The 16,888-nt window shown below is 34.7% G+C and overlaps 1 protein-coding gene across 4 annotated transcripts in view; it reads right to left on the bottom strand.

Annotated features, from left to right (window-relative positions):
* Window positions 1–16,888, bottom strand: part of TANC2 (tetratricopeptide repeat, ankyrin repeat and coiled-coil containing 2) — a 475,420-nt gene that overhangs the window by 353,190 nt on the left and 105,342 nt on the right. For all 4 annotated transcript variants that reach the window (XM_015120072.3, XM_077972346.1, XM_077972347.1 and 1 more), the window contains exon 3: window positions 5,423–5,494. In XM_015120072.3, the coding sequence (XP_014975558.1) occupies window positions 5,423–5,494 (72 nt within the window). The remainder of the gene's footprint in view (window positions 1–5,422; window positions 5,495–16,888) is intronic.

Here is a 16,888-nt window from a genome sequence, read left to right as displayed (position 1 = left end):
TTTCTCTTCCAGCCCTGTCCCTAGGCAAGCCCATCTCACAACCAGCAGCTATAGCTGAGGAGACACATAAATCTCTGAGGAAGAGGAACTTTTCTTATTAGAGGACCAGTGGTACAAGGAATGTGAGAGAACTGCAAGGAGAAATAGACAAATCCACACTCATAGCCTGAGATTTCAATATTCCTTGCTGTTCAACAAGTAGAAAGAAAATGGGCAAGAATATAGAAAACTTAAATAACACTATCAATCAACGTGACCAGGTTGACATTTATAGAACCTTCCGCCCTAAAACAGCATAATACACATTCTTTTTAAGTGCACACAGAACAGTTATTAAAATAGATCATTTCCTGGGCCATAAAACAAGTCTCAACAAATTTAAAACGATTCAACCTACAGAAAGTTTGTCCTCTGATCACAATGAAATTTAAGTAAGAATCAATAAGACAAAGATATCTGAAAAACTTCCAAATGTTTGGAAACTACATCAACACACTTCTAAATAACACATGAGTCAAAGAAGAAATCAAAAGGGTATTTTGAACTAAATGAAAATACTACTTAACAGAATCTACATAACATAACTAAAGCAGTAAATAGAAATTTCTAACACTAAACTCCTATATTAGAAGAGAAAGCTCCCGTATCAATGACCCCAGCTTCTACCTTAAGAAACAAGAAAAGATAAAATTAAACCCTGAAGGCAGGCAGAAGAAAGAAAATAATAAAGGACAAAGTATAAATCAACGAAATAGAAGACAGGAAAGCAATACAGAAACCAAATACAAAACTGAAACTGATAGTCTCTGAGATGTGTAAAACTGACAAATCTTTGTCCAAAATGATCAGGACAGTGAGAAAGAATACTCAAATTACCAGTATCAGAAATGAGAATGCTTACATCACTACAGATTATGCAGATATTAAAATGTTTCTCAATAAGAAACACGTAATTTGAATAGTCCTATATTTATTAAAGACAAAGATATCTGAAAAACTTCCAAATGTTTGGAAACTACATCAACACACTTCTAAATAACACATGAGTCAAAGAAGAAATCAAAAGGGTATTTTGAACTAAATGAAAATACTACTTAACAGAATCTACATAACATAACTAAAGCAGTAAATAGAAATTTCTAACACTAAACTCCTATATTAGAAGAGAAAGCTCCCGTATCAATGACCCCAGCTTCTACCTTAAGAAACAAGAAAAGATAAAATTAAAGAAAACAACAAAACAAGAAAAGATAACTTGAATTCACATTTAAAAACCTTCCAGCAAATAAAATTCCAAGCCCAGTTAGCTTCTGATAAATTGTATCAAACAGTTAAGGATGAAATAATATCAATTCTACAGGATGTAGCTTAGGAAACTGAAGAGGAGGAAACTGAAGTTGAAACTTCCAACTTATTCTATGAGGCCAGCATTATTCTGATTCTAAAACCAGACAAAGACAGTAGAAAACAAGAAAATGAAAAGTCAATATTCCACGTGAATATAGATGCAAAAATAATTTAAATTCTTAGCAAATCAAATATGCCAACCATACAAAAACAAGTCACAGGTCAGACCTGCCCTCCTTTAGAGCACTGCTTCCTATCATAATAGTCCAAATCAAATAAATAATGAAAATATTTGTACCACATACTTAAGTAAACCGATCAGGTTTTCTACTGGAGGTGACTCGCTTGGACATCAATTACTCTGGATTCTGCTAAAGAACTGAAGACATTATTCTAACATCTCCTTTCCTACACATTATTTATTTTCCCTGGAGTTCGGAACTTTCTTTTGCTTACTATTTTATGTATTTATCACCAACTCAATCTTCAGACTCTCATTAGTTGTCTAAAACTTTTCTAAAGACAATTAACTGCATCCGGTTTCTACCAATCTCATTTTCCTGAAGACGGCTCTTCTGGAGGCTTCTAACCCACTCCAATCTGAACTGCTAGCCCTTTATCCCCTTCTTTTTATTGTCATTCTGAAAGATCTTTCTGCTTTGACTTTCCTATCTCTTGCAGTTCATTTCTTTCATTTGTCTGTCTTTTTTATTTTGATGGATCACATCCTCCAACAGATTCCTTAGAAAGTGTGTAAGACAGGCAGATTGTTTTTGAAAATGTACATATCTAATTCTATTCTTATATTTGAATAATAGTATCAATGCATATGGAATTCAGAGATTGAAAATTATTTTCCTTCAGAATTTTGAAGATGCTGCTTTATTTTTCAGTTTCCAATGCTACCACTGAGAAGTGCAAAGCCAACTCATTCCCTCCCACCCCCCCAGAAGCATGAACGATCTGTTTGGCCCCAGTGATTTCAAATTTCACCACAATGTGCCTTAGTTTGGATCTATTTTCATCCACTGTACTGAGCACAGAGTGAGCCTTTTCAGTCAGGAAACTTTATGCTCTTCAGTTAAGAAAATTATCTTCAATCATCTCGTTGATGATTTCTTTTCCATTTTCTCTGGTGTTTCTTTTGACAACTATTATTTGAATATTGAAATTCCTGGAATGATCCTGTGATTTTTATTAACACTCCTCCGTTTCTTTTTATATTTTTGTCCTTTTGCTCCATTTTTTCAGAGATTCTTTCAGCACATTAGCCTCTGATAATTTTATGGAGCTTTTGGTTTTTACTATCAGAATTTCAATGCCTAAGAGCCTTTTTTAAAAGTCTTAATACCACTCTTCTATGTACTTTTTTCTTGTCTCACGGTTATTTTCTCTTATTTCTGGGGATAACAGTTATATAATTTTCCTCTGCAAAATGTTTGTCTCTCCAAGTTGTTTTATTCCATTTAATTTCTATCTTTCATACATTTAGAGAGCTTCTTCAAATATCTACTAATCTTTGTTAGCTGCTCATATTTAAGAGCACAGGACTGAAAAGCTGATTTGGAGCTTTGATACACAGAGTGAGCTAACTGGCCTGTTTATTTCAGGAATCTCTGATGACTAAATTTCCTCTTTCTTCTTTTATCTTCCTTTTTTTGGTCAGATTCTCCAGAAAAGACATTTTTTTCCAACCTCCTGCCTGAAATCTGAAGGTCTAACTGCCAGTATTCTGGGAGCCCAGTAGGAGAAAGACAGGAGGGAGATATCTAAGGTCCAATTCTCCTATTTTTAGCATGGGACTTCTGCCCTCAACTATGCCTGGTGTCTCCCAGGCTAGAGCGTTTCTGGTTTTCCCCACTCCTAAAGATAAATTTTGCTTTTGGTTAGGGGTGAGGAGTTCAGCATTTGCCCAGCTGACTGGTTAGATGGTTTTAGGGAGGAAGTCCCAGAAATCCAATGCTTCTTCATCTGACTTTCAACCAATTGTCATTTCATCTCCATTTCCACACACTGTCATTCTCAAGCTTGTTGAGACCTCTTGAGGTTGTTTTGTTGATTTCCTCTGCTACTGTTAGAATTCAGTTTTCAATTATTCATATACTCTCCAGTTTCTAAAACTGTGTTGATATTTTCTCCTTCCAATCCTTCCTTACTGATCTTTCAGTGGGTTTCTGGAGGTAACAAGCGTTTTATGCTCATCCCATCTTTTACTCCTAATAATACTATTTCTCATTCATTTCAACTCATTATAGTTTTTTAAAATTTTCTTTCTGGCCAGGCATGGTGGCTCACACCTGTAATCCTAGCACTTTGGAAGGCTGAGGTGAATGGATCACTTGAGGTCAGAAGTTTGAGATCAGCCTGGCCAACATGGTGAAACCTCATCTCCACTAAAAATACAAAAAAAGCTGGGCCTGTAATCCCAGCTACTCTGGAGGCTGAGGCAAGAGAATCGCTTGAACCCAGGAGGCAGAGGTTGCAGTGAGTCAAGATCAAGCCATTGCACTCTGCACTCCAGCCTACGTGACAGAGCAAGATTCTGTCTCAAAAAAAAATTTTTTTTTCTTTTGAATAAAGAGATATTACAAACAAAGTATCTAAAAAGTTAAGAAACATGCTTTTACTATCAATTAACTCTAACAATGATACAATTCCTGGTGACTTCAAATTGAGATCAGGTAGTTGTACTCTGGATCACAGAAATCCCTGGTTTTGTTGTTTGAAGTTTCAGCTTTGTTAATAAAATTCAATTATGCTCATTGATTTGAAAAATATTTTAACTGACAAAGCTCAGAGTAAATTAGATAAGTGATTTCAAACATCTGTATTTGATATTTGATAAAATTTAAGACATTTAATAATTACAACAATTTTAGTAATAATTTGTACTGTTATTTTTAGAGTTTTGCATAGATAATCTCATTTTTATATAAAAATATGTTTACAGGGAAAATAAGAGTGAACAAGATAAATTCCAGACATAGTCATAATACATGCTTATTACTTAAGTATGATTAAGTTTAGCACAATTTAAAATTTTCAACACATATTATTCTTCTTTTTATTTTGCAACAAACAATTTTATAAAAATAGTAGAGCTCTAAAACCTGGGAAGAGCAAAGTTGGAGAAAAAGAGGGACACGATTATAGAATAAATAAATCTGAAGCTTTTACAGAATTAAAAACTGCACATTTGTAAATCTGAGCTTTATTTTATTTTACGCTATTACAGATTCTTTGAAAACCTAACTCAATAAATGATTGAAATTTTATAATCTGTTCATCAGTTTGGGTTCTCAATTCTCATTCTCTTTGAGATCAAGTCATTCATTCACCATTTATTTAGTGACTACTATATACTATGTACTTATTATTGGCACTTGAGGATACAGCAGTGATCAAAGCACAAAAATCACTGCTATCACAAAACATCCATTCTAGTTTTGAACAGAGAAAATAAACAGAATAAATACGAAGGTGATAAGTACTATAAAGAAAAAGGAATGCAGAGCTGGTGGTCATGCAATATTAAATAACTTAGAAAAGGTCTAACTGGAGATTTCACTGACTCAATGTTTTTACCTACTTTCAAAGTTGTCCCTTCAAAAATTAATCAAATGCCTGTGATAATAAATTTTAAATAGAAAAGGAAAATAAGAAGGAAGATCCTAACATAGCAATTACCAACAAAAACCATTTCTTCTGAGAGAGCTAAGACAACAAATACTATATTGATGAAATTTTAAAAACCAGTGTGTGATGATACTCCAACAAATGTTGAAAATTCACTTTTGGTTACATTCCAAAAGTGGTATCTCGATATATACCATAATGCTTCAAAATTACTTAAACTTTAATATCATTTAAAAAGCAGGCACTAGACAATATTTAATTTTCTTATATCTTGAATAAATAATATACAGATTTTTATATCATATCATTTAAATCCTAAATGAGAAACTACAATATCTAAACTATACCATGGCAATATCCTAGTTTTCAAATTAAGTACTAGAAAGAAATATCTAATGTTATTTTTTGAAATTTAATAATCAATTTGATGAAAATTTACCTTGCCCAGAGCGGCTTTGGCGAGAGTCTACACTTGACTGTCTTCGATCCGGTGGTTCCTCGCTCCCTCCATCTGCATAAAATTAAAAACAGCATAAGTAAATAGATAATGAGATTGACATAACAGTGTCTCTGACATTATCTACATATTAAAACTACTATATGGATCATTTATTTGTATTTCCTATAATCTGGATCATTAAAATATTTGAGGATTTTTCTTATATAAACCAATGGTTCTTACCCTTATTTTTGTGGGTTTACACTCCCCTCTTGAAGTCTTAAGAAAGTGTAGGAGTTTTTCCCTTCCCCCATAGGTATATACTCTACTTTGCATATAATGAAGGAAAGTTAGCAACTCCAAAGTTCAGTCACAGAATTCCAGTTAAGAAGGCCTGATTTAAAACAATCTTTTAAATTAATTACAGCTGCTTTTTCTGTCTAAAGTACAACAGTACATCAAATAATCCCTAGGACTGTTTTACTATAATAAGAATTACATACGTTATGTTTTATAAGAGATAAAAATCAATAAACCTATAAAAGAAATCAATAAAAGCTAAAAACCAAATAAATCTTGAGTTTACCATGATTTTTAAAATTATATAGAAACAAATCCATTTCATTATATACATCTACTTTTAAGAAATAAGCAAAACACTCATGCACTTTAAGAAAAGTTAAAACAAATTTTACTTTATGTAAATAATTCCCTCAATTTTGTTACACAGAAACAGAAAAATTACACATCACAAATTCATTAAAATAGGCACAGTAAAACAGAAATTAATACACTGAGAATGTAAAGTATAATATAAAAAATGAAACTAAACCAAGCAAAATCTTTAACATAGTGGTCTATACACTTACAAATTTGTTATCACTTTAATCAGATAAAAAATGCATTAAGGCATCAACAATTTCTTTGTTCTTTCTTTCATACAATCACTTATTTTTTAACTCGACATGGAAAAGGGGTAGTAGCTGTAAGCAGGTTTAATAAAGAGTATTCTTGCTCTGTCATCTACTTACTCTATGGTTTATTCTTTGTAATAGAGCTCGCGTATTAACATCTATTGCTTTTTAAACAGATGGCCTGTTTTTTAATTCATTATTGATAGAAAGCTTCCTTTTAAATATATTTATTATATGTAAGGCCTAGCAATAATTAAATCCAATTCATGTATATAGATCAACTATTCTTTATTTTGTAGAGGGCTGTTAAACTAGCAAGTACAGCAGCATTTAATCGATTCCAAATATACGATGACAATACAAAATAGTAAGTACACTGCCAGGAAATACTAGTATCTCTTATTCCACAGTAATCTAGTAAAACACTCCACTAATTTAATTAGTCAGATTTGTAAAATAACTTATCACATAGAAAGATACTCAAAGTAATAGGCAACCATATTTTTCCTTCCAGTATGAAAATCCTGTTTAAATATAAATCAGTTTAAATATTATTTTAGTTCTGCTGTTACTACATAAGTTACCATATTTGAATAAAAAGACATGTTGACAAAATAAGGTGTTATCTGAAAGACAAATATGAGAAATTTTTCTTTGACATTATTTTAAAAAATTAAAGCAAAAATCTAGTCATGGATTATCATCTCTGAATGGGTGATCTGCCTCTGTTGAAATTAAAACTTAAATTATTTAATTTTGCCCTTTTAAAGGAAATGTGAACGTTTATAATCCTTCTTAACTGTACTTCAAATTCTAAGTAAACAACTCTATAAATTATATGGATTCTTTTTAATAAGGCTCAGTATTTCAACTGGGTCAACTCAAATTTAATTTCTAAGTTTTAAACCCTCTATGATTCCTTCCACCTCACTCTCTTGTGAATTAATATTCAGTATGTCCAAAAATCCTAAAGTTTTCTCTTCTTTCTAAAATGTATTTAAGAACAGACAGAAAGGCAGCCAACAATTACTATGTACTCTCTGCCAGGTATTTTATATAGTTCATCAAAGCCCTATGAAGTAAAGTCCTATTTCACAGCTAAGAACACTGAAACTCATGGTGACTAACTGAAATCCAGTGACAAAACCAGTAAAAGTGAAACGGGATTTTAACCCAAGGATGTTTGACTCAATACATCTCTCTGATACTAATTTCTACCCAAATTTATTAAATATTCTAAGTTCAAGTCATGTTCCCATTTTATTCTTTTCTCACGAAAACGATGTTAAAAAAGCACTAATCAGTAACTACAGCAATTCTTCCTTTACAGAATAGAGGCATTCTAACAAAGCAGGTTATGAAGACTTCGTCTTACAACATAATCTTCCTATTTGCTTCCAATATAAAATCAAAAGACATACTTTCTAAAGAAAAAAAAAATGTTTTTCCCAAAACCCAAGTTTGTTCTCTCTATTTATTCATTCTACTAAAAGAGAGCTTCTCTTGACAATGAACTGGACACAACCAAAATAATGTACCTCATAGGAATTCTGGTACACTGCCGCCCCAGGTCTCTATTACTGTTCCTTTCTAATGAATACCATTATTTAAGAAATTCTAGGGCTGGGCAAAATGATTCACGCCTGTAATCCCAGCACTTTGGGAGCCCAAGGTGGGAAGACGGCTTGAGGCCAGGAATTCCAGGTTACAATGAGCTATGCTAAGATCACACCACTGCACTCCAACTGGGCGACACGAAGAGACTTTGTCTCTTTTAAAAAAAAAAAAAAAATTCTACACTCTATTAAGAAAATTTAGTATGTGACATTCTGTATACCCATGCTAGGGTAACTAAAGTCCCTATCATGCATCTGTTCCCCACATCTATGAAATCTATCACCGCAAGCTTAGGTATACATGCTTTACAAGGAATTCAAGAAAAAAGCTGCTCTAACAAGAAAAATAAGTAAAACTAGTTCTTTCTAAATGCTTACAGTGTGAAAATATGATATATTTTTAGCGAAAGGTCAATGCTCATGACATTGATACATGAATAACTCTTATCAAATCAACTACTTGAGATGGAAACATTTTTAACTCACCTATAGTTAGGCACAATGTTAACCTGCATGTGCTGTCACAGAAATTACACTGTGAGAAACAACTAAGAACCCTGATCTACCTGCTTAATGTGTTTTTAAAAAATCTTTAAACGCATTTACCTACAATAATTTGCATTTTAAAAAGACACCCCTTATAGTACTGTAGAGACTAGGGTGGTGGTTTTCAATACTAGATGAACAAACACATGTGGTTCTGCTCTAATAAAACTTTCTTTATGGTCACAAAATTTTAATTTCTTATAATTTATATGTCACAAAATATTATTATTCTTTTAATTTATTTCAACCATTTACAAATATAAAAACCATTCTTAGATTATGGGCCCTACAAAAACCAGGAGTGACCTAGATTTTGCCATTGAAATTAGATCAGTGACTCCTGATCTAAAGGCAGGGAGATTAGTTTAGAAGGCTAATTAGAGCAATCTCTGTGAAAAGGAATGAGTTGAATGACTTGAGAGTAAGACCAATAAGGATGAGAAGGCGGCTCTGCAAATGATGTCTGGCCTAGGGGCCATTGAAAGTATAACGGCTGCATGGGCTCAAGGATCCTTTTCTTGGCTCTCTCTAGGTGATCCTTTAGGGAGTAAAATGTAAAATTCCCCCAAACCACCCCAAATAAATGGAATACCTGACTGCTTAATTACTGCTTAATTACATCTCAATCTTCTCTGTGACCAAGAAAGGCTCTTACAAGGTGACTAGAAGTGCACCATGCATTGTGAAAGGGATTTTTTTCCCCTTAAGTAAAGTTTACGGTTTTTATTTTAAATAAACATTGCTGAAAACCACAATATCTAGATTATGTTGTAATATCATTTCCGATTTTCATGAAAAACTAATGTGTACATCATTTCTACAGTCTGAATTTGATACTTGGGTTTGAAACCAAAATTATATATTTGAATATTAAAATCCATTTATAAAAATTTCTGTAAACAAGTATTTTACATAAACACTTCATAATAGTTAATAAGGAAATAAAAGCAGCCCACCAAAAATTTCTATTGGTAACCTATTTTCTCCAAATGCAGAATGAAAATATGGCATGTCAAAACAGACAGACCAGGCAAAATAGAAGAATACAACAGTCCTCTGTAGAGGACCTACTCCTTTCATTTAATTTGTAATTATTTATACGTTTTCATGAAAAAAGCCCAATGGAACCCAGTAATCATTAAGATACCTGAGACAGACATCAATAAATTACTAGAGAAGATATGAGATAATGTGCCTGTGAATGAAATACAAAAATAAGAAGCTTCTTAGAATATTTAATTTGTATTCCACTTTTAGTAAAGTTACCAGGAAATGTGTGGGAATATATACTCATGTACATACAAATGCACAAAAAGTCAGTATGTGGGCATTAGACCTGAGTTTTAGTTCCATACCTGCCATTTTTAGATGAGTTTCTCTGAGACTCAGTGTTTTCATCTGTAAAACTGAGGTCAAAGTAACATCTTCCTCTGAAAGTTGTGAGGTTCAAATGACTTAACACATGTGACAGTACTTTGTATTCTCTAAATTGGTGATTTTCAGCCAGGAGCAAACCAGGTACTTCTAGAGACATTTTTGATTGTTACAATTGGAAGAGTGCTACTCATTTCTAAAGAGCAGAGGCTGGGGATGCTGCTAAATATTCTAGAATTCACAGGACTGCCTACCACCACAAAGATTTATCAGGCCTCATATTTCAACAGTGCCAATAGCTGAGAAATATGTTCATAATGTAAATGTTCATAACGATCATAATTATCAAAATTATATACAAATAAGCTAATTATCTTTCTGTAAATAAGTTTCAAATATACAGAAAATACAGTGAAAAATATAACTGACACTGATATAGCAACTATCAAACTTTACCAAATCTTAAGATTTCCCATATTTGCATCAATTTGTTTTAAACTAAAACACTACCAGTTATATACAGCTGATATTTTCATTATACAGTTCTCCAATACAACTTCCCTTCTTCTATCCCTCCCCAAATTAACCACTATCCTATCTTAATATGTAAAATCACATGAATGTTTTTATACTTTTATTACATATATATGCCTCCACAAATGTTTACATTATATAAGTGTAATGATACTATATCATCCAGCAATGTGCCATTTTTACTTAATACTTATGTTTTGAAATTTATCTGTGTGGACATTCATTTTAACTCTAGAATAGTATTCCACAGTATGAATATATCAATGGTATCTATTCTCTTACTAATGAAGATTTAGACACTCTCCAAATGTATAGTACTTCAAAAGGAAGTCTGCAATGAACCATTTCCTACAGCACATGTCTAACCTGCTTGTATATAAGCTCCTTGTGCACATGTTCAAGATATAGAAGCGAAACTACTAAATCATATAATGCAAAAACTCTGTGAGAGCAACCAAATTTCTGCCAAAGACAGTTGCATTAATTTTTATTTCCACAAAAAGTGAACGTTCCCATTTCCTCAAAATCTCATGACTACTACTCAGGTTTTTTTCATTTCTGCTAAAGAATGTGAATTGCTATCTGATTCTTGTTTAATTTGCCTTTCCCTCATTAATAATGAAGCTGAGCATGTTTTACTGGCCATTTAGTGTGTGCATATTCTTGTTCATATCCTCCACCTATTTTTGCCACAACTTTCTGATCTGCATGTTTTCTGATAAGAAATCTACAGTCATTCAAACTGTTGTTCCCCTCTAGGTAATGTGTTATTTCTCTCGGGCTGCTTTCAAGATTTTTTCTTTATCTTTAGTTTTCAGCAGATTGATCACATAGTGATTGAGTATGAATTTCTTTGCATTTATCCTATTAAGGATTCAGTCAGCTTCTTGAATCTGTAAATTTGTGCTATTTACCAAATTTGACAAATTCTCAGCTATAAGTTCTTCAAATACTATTTTAACACCACATTTTTCCTTGTCTTTTCCTGGAACTCCAATGGTATGAATCTAGATCTTTTGTTACTACGCTACAGATTTCTGTGGTTCTATTCCTCGTCATCCCTTGCTTTTCTCTCTGTTGTTTAGATTTGGATAATTTCTATGGATCTGTCTTCAAGTTCACTGACTCCTTCTGCAGTCACCTCCATTATGCTACTGAACCCATCAAGTTTGCTTCTTGTTTGGGTCTTTATATTTAGTATTTCTAAAATTTTCATTAGGTTTTTCTTTTTATATCTCCTATTTCTTTCCTAAGACTTTTTATTTTTCCATTCATTTCAAGAAGGTTCACATGGTTGCTTGGAGTATTTTAAAATTATTTTCCCATTGGGAATTTATTATTTTTAATAAAATAAAATATAGGGTGTTGATTTAATTTCATACATGAGAGATAAAAAGTTAAGACTTTTCAGGCTGAAATATATTATACTTCAGAAGAGAGGCATCAATTGTTCTAGTAACAATAAAATGTTTCCTTTATTATTTTACCCCATAGAGAAGCATTTTTATAATAGTTGCATTAAAATCTTTGTCAGATAATTCCAATTATCTCGGTCATCTCTTGGAGTTGGTATCTATTGTCTTTTCCCTTGCAAACTGCTATTTTCCTAGTTCTTTGTGTATCAATTTCATATGTAATTTGTATGTCACACTTTGTATGTAATTTTGGTTGTATCCAGACATTATGAATGTTTTGAGTTATGAAACTCCAAGGCTTCTTTAATACTACAGATGTGACATTTTTCAAAGCCTTTGCTGTTGATATCTGCACTGCCTGTGTACCCCGAAGTGGTCAGAGTGCTGGGCAGTGATCTGTTAGGTCAGTTCTAAAGTCCATGGTATGACACTTAGGACCAAATTCACACCTGTGAAGCTCAGGGGTGACTCCAGGAGCTCATAAAAACTTAATGGGGTTGACTTCGAGGTGCCCCTCACTGCAATCTTTTTAGCACTTTCCATTTCCCTAAGCCTTCTCTTTTGGTACCCTGACAAAACCTGGGGCTATAGTAACCTTGCTCTGCATGTATTTCATGACTATATCTGTGTCTGGAGCACAGTGGTAGGAAGAACGAAGGGGGGAAAAAAAAGCTTTCATTAATAATCTAAAGAATGGGACTATAGCTCCACCAGAGACGATGGGTTCCCCTTTCTCACTATTTTGGATTATGTGAATTCTTGATGTTATCACTAACGTGGGGGGCCAGGGCAGCGGAAAATAAAGCAACAGGAAACGGGGGTGAGCATTTGGCATATTCTGAGTGTTAAGAGTTCCTTTCTCATTCTTCAAAACAAATTTAGAGGGCTTCCACTGTAGCTATCTCTTTCTCGGCCCTGGTGCCCACTCCTAGTTTTTGAACTACATTGTAAACCTAGCCTCCATGCCTGCTCCAGTGCCAGGTGAGCGCCAACAGCTTCAAGCTCCAGGCTGGCCCCTGCAGCCCCAGGCTCCAGATCTGTCCTACCACCAGGCTGGCCCCACATATCTAGGGCTCCAGACCTATCTCACTGCCAGGCCAGCCCAAGGGACCTGATGCTATATGCAGGCTCCTAACTACTCAGTCTGCAGGCCAGCCACAGGCTCCAAGCTGGCCCCAGAACCAGGCCAGCTTTCAAAGTCCCAAGCTTCAGATCTACCCTTTGCCAGGCTAGCATCTGTGGCCCCAGGATCCAGACCTGACCCTGAGGACCAAGGCTCCAGTTGACCCAGGTCCAGGCCCATCCCAACAGACCCTGACAACAGGATGCACCTTGCAGGCCCAGGCTCCAGGACCAAGACTTGCCTCAGAGACAACAGGTAGGAGGATCGCTGAAGCCTGGGAGGTCAAGACTGCAGTGAGCCATGATTGCACCACTGGGTGCAAACTGTCACCCACTGCACTCCAGTCTGGGCGGCAGAGCAAGACCCTGTCTCAAAAAAAAAAGAAAAAAGAAAAAACCGCCTGCATGGCAAAGAAAACAATCAATAGAGTGAAGAGATAACCTACAAAATGGAAAAAATATTTGCAAACCATACATCTGATAAGAAGCTAATATTCAAAATATGCAAGGAACTCAATTCAATAGCAAGAGAACAAATTATCTTATTGAAAAATGGACAAAGAACCTGAATAGACATTTCTCTAAATAAGACATATAAAGAGCCAACAGGTATATAGAAACATGCCCAACAGCACTAACCATCAGAGAAATGCAGATTAAAACCACAATAAGCCATCACCTCATACATAATTAATAAGACAAAAGATAAATGTTGCTAAGGATGTGGAGAAAAGTGAACTCTTGTATACTGTTGGTAGTAATATAAAATTAACACAGCGATTATTGAAAACAGTATGGAGGTTCCTTAAAAATTTAAAAATAGAACTACCATGTGATTCAAGAATTCCCACTTTTGGGTATATATTTGAAGGAAAGTAAATCTACGTATGTCTAAGAGATCTGCACTCTCTCGCATATTCATTACAACACTGTTCACAATAGCCAAGATATGGAATCAACCTAAGTGTTTATCAACCAATGAATGCATAAAGAAAATGTGGTGAATATGTGGGTGAATACACACAATGTAATACTATTCAGTCTTAAGAAAGAAGGAAATCTGTCATTTGCAACAACATGGGTGAACCAGGAGGACATCATGCTACGTAAACTAAGCCAAGCACAAAAAGACAAATACTCCATTGTCTCACTTACATGTGGAACCTAAAAAAATCAAAATAACTGAAACAGAGTAGAATGGTGGTTGTTAGGGGCTTGAAGGGAGCAGGGGTGTGCAGGGAGAAATGGGGAAATGCTGCTCAAAGGCTATTGAGTTTAGTTTGATAGGAGAAATAGGTGCCGGAAATCTATTGTACAGAATGGTGACTATAGTTAATAGTGCATTGCATATTTCTTTAAATTGCTAAGAGTGTAGATATTAAATATTCTCAGCAAAAAGCAAAAAAAAAAGTTTGAGACATTAGATATGTTAATTAGCTTGATTTAATCCTTTCACAATTTATACATATACCAAAACATCACACTGTATGTCATAAATATATACTTTTATTTTTAAATTATAATTTAATATACAACCAACAGTATATAAAGATTAATAGATTATCCAGAAACAATAAAATCCACAATAACTTTTGTATTCCAACCATTTGAAAAGTAATATATTTAAAAATATGGAAATATATGAAAGGAAAATTGTAAAAAGGCTCTATAAAGAGTTTTTCATTGAATAGCAGAGGCATTTATGTATCAATATTAGATCAAGCTTAAGAGATTAAGAAATACTTTAAAAGTAATTCTGAGAATCTCCATAGTGAAATGATTGTATAATTGTTTGTTTTTGTTTGTTTGTTTTTGAGACAGGGTCTCACTCTGTCACCCACAAGGGAATACAGTGGTGTGATAATGGCTCATTGCAGCTTTGACCTCCTGGGCTCAAGTGATCCTCTCATCTCAGCCTCCTGAGTAGCTGGGACCACAGGCACACCAAAACATCTGGATAACTTTTTTTTGTAATTTTTGTAGAGAACAGGGTCTCACTATGTTGCTCAGGCTGGTCTCAAAATTCTTGGGCTCAAGCAATCCTTTTGCCTCAGCCTCTCAAACTGCTAGGATTACAGGTGTGAGCCACTGTGCCTGGCCGTAGTATTTTTTAATATAAAGACTATAATTCTTATTCCTCCCAAATTGAATGGAACCATATTACTTTCACTTTTTCATTCTATCAGACTTTCTTTGAATTATGTCACTGATTCATGTCGTTTTACAGTGATATAGCATTAGCAATCATTATGTAGAACCTGTCCATATATATATATTGAAGATTACATACTCAGTAGATGTCCAGCATCTTTAAAAGCTCAGAATACAGATAAGAGCCCACAGATTTTAAACATGTCAGACACTGATGGAAGACACCTTAGTTAAGAACTCTGGGCCATCAAAAAATTATAAAGAAAATTATGAAAACGTAGTGGCAGTGGAACAGTTTTTGCATCTTCCAAAATTCCAACATAAGTATTATCAGAACAATCAGAGAATAAAACAACTACCCAGGAACAAGAATTACAATACCGGGTAACAAAGTGTGATATTGTAAGAGATGTATCTATATACATATATACATACATACACACACACACACACACACACACACACACACGTCTTTGTCCCAGTTCCTGATACAGGTCTCTTAATCCTTTGGAATTTCCTGGGTGATGGGAGGGCCTTTTGTTCTAATGAGTTAATTCTTGGTGGGCTCCTGGATGGGGGTTGGTCACCAGAAAGACCAAGCCATGATTAGAAGCTAGAACTTTCAGCCCATGATGCCTCACCCTCCTAGAAGGAGAGGACTAGAGATTTAGTTAACAGTCCATCACGCCTACGTGACAAAGCCTCCATGAAAATTCCTGAACTACAGAGTTTGGGAACTTCGGGTTGCTGAATATATGCACAGTGGTGTGCCCCCAAGGGGGCATGGAAGCTCCAGAGTCTTTATCCAATACCCTGCCTTAAGCATCTCTATCATCTGGCTGTTCCTGAGACATATTGTTTTATAATAAACAGCTAAACATGTGTAAAATGTTTCCCTGAGTTCTATGAGACATTCTAGCAAATGCTCAAACCTGAGGAAGGGGTTGTGGGGACCTCCAATTTTTTTCCCTGTCAGAAATACTAGAAACTTAGACTTGCAACTGGCACCTGAAGTGGCTGTCAGGTTTGTAGGACTGAGCCCTTAACCAATGGGATTTGACTCTAACTCTAGGTAGCCAGAATTGAACTGAATTATAGGACACCCGATTGGTGTCTTCAGAGAAGTGAAGAATTGCTTGGTGGAGAAAAATGCCCCCACACATCTGGTCACAGACGGGTTCTGTATGTAGAGTACAGAAGAAGAATACTGTTGAATTTTCCTCTGTACACAGGGTATCCTTGCAAACCCTAATATAAATGGGTAGAGCTAAGAACAAACAAAACAGCTATAGACCTGAAACTTAATGAGCATCTACATGAGACAAAATGGTGGGGGGGGGGCGGGGGCTTGGAGAGTAATAGGGTCTATGACAGACCACAAAACTGGCAATCACTAGAATGCAACTCACCGGAAAATACAAAGAGTTAATTTAATAACAGCAGCTGACAATGAAAGGTGTTTGCCCACTCTAAGAGCAAATGAGTACACGGGGCTCACAGTAGAAAGTTCAGAAGAGGCTGGACCAGTTTAGCAATGTTTACTCTTGAAACTGATCTGCCAAGCTAGGGCTCCATGCTAAAAAGAAAGTGCTAGAAATGGAATCAAAATTCAGCAGAAAACGGACAAAAGGGACAAAGAAAAGAGAAGGTCTAAATCAAAGTACAAGAGGAGAACAGGGTCAGAAGGCAAGCTGCGATGTAACACTTTACAAAAACACAACAAAAGAGGAAGTTATGTGGAGTCAGAAAAAGCTATCATGTCTCCTTATACATACTTGGGCAAACTAATTTTAA

Source organism: Macaca mulatta, chromosome 16 (assembly GCF_049350105.2).
Source record: "Macaca mulatta isolate MMU2019108-1 chromosome 16, T2T-MMU8v2.0, whole genome shotgun sequence".
Classification (NCBI taxonomy): Eukaryota; Metazoa; Chordata; class Mammalia; order Primates; family Cercopithecidae; genus Macaca; species Macaca mulatta.
This window is presented reverse-complemented; position numbering and strand designations above follow the sequence as displayed.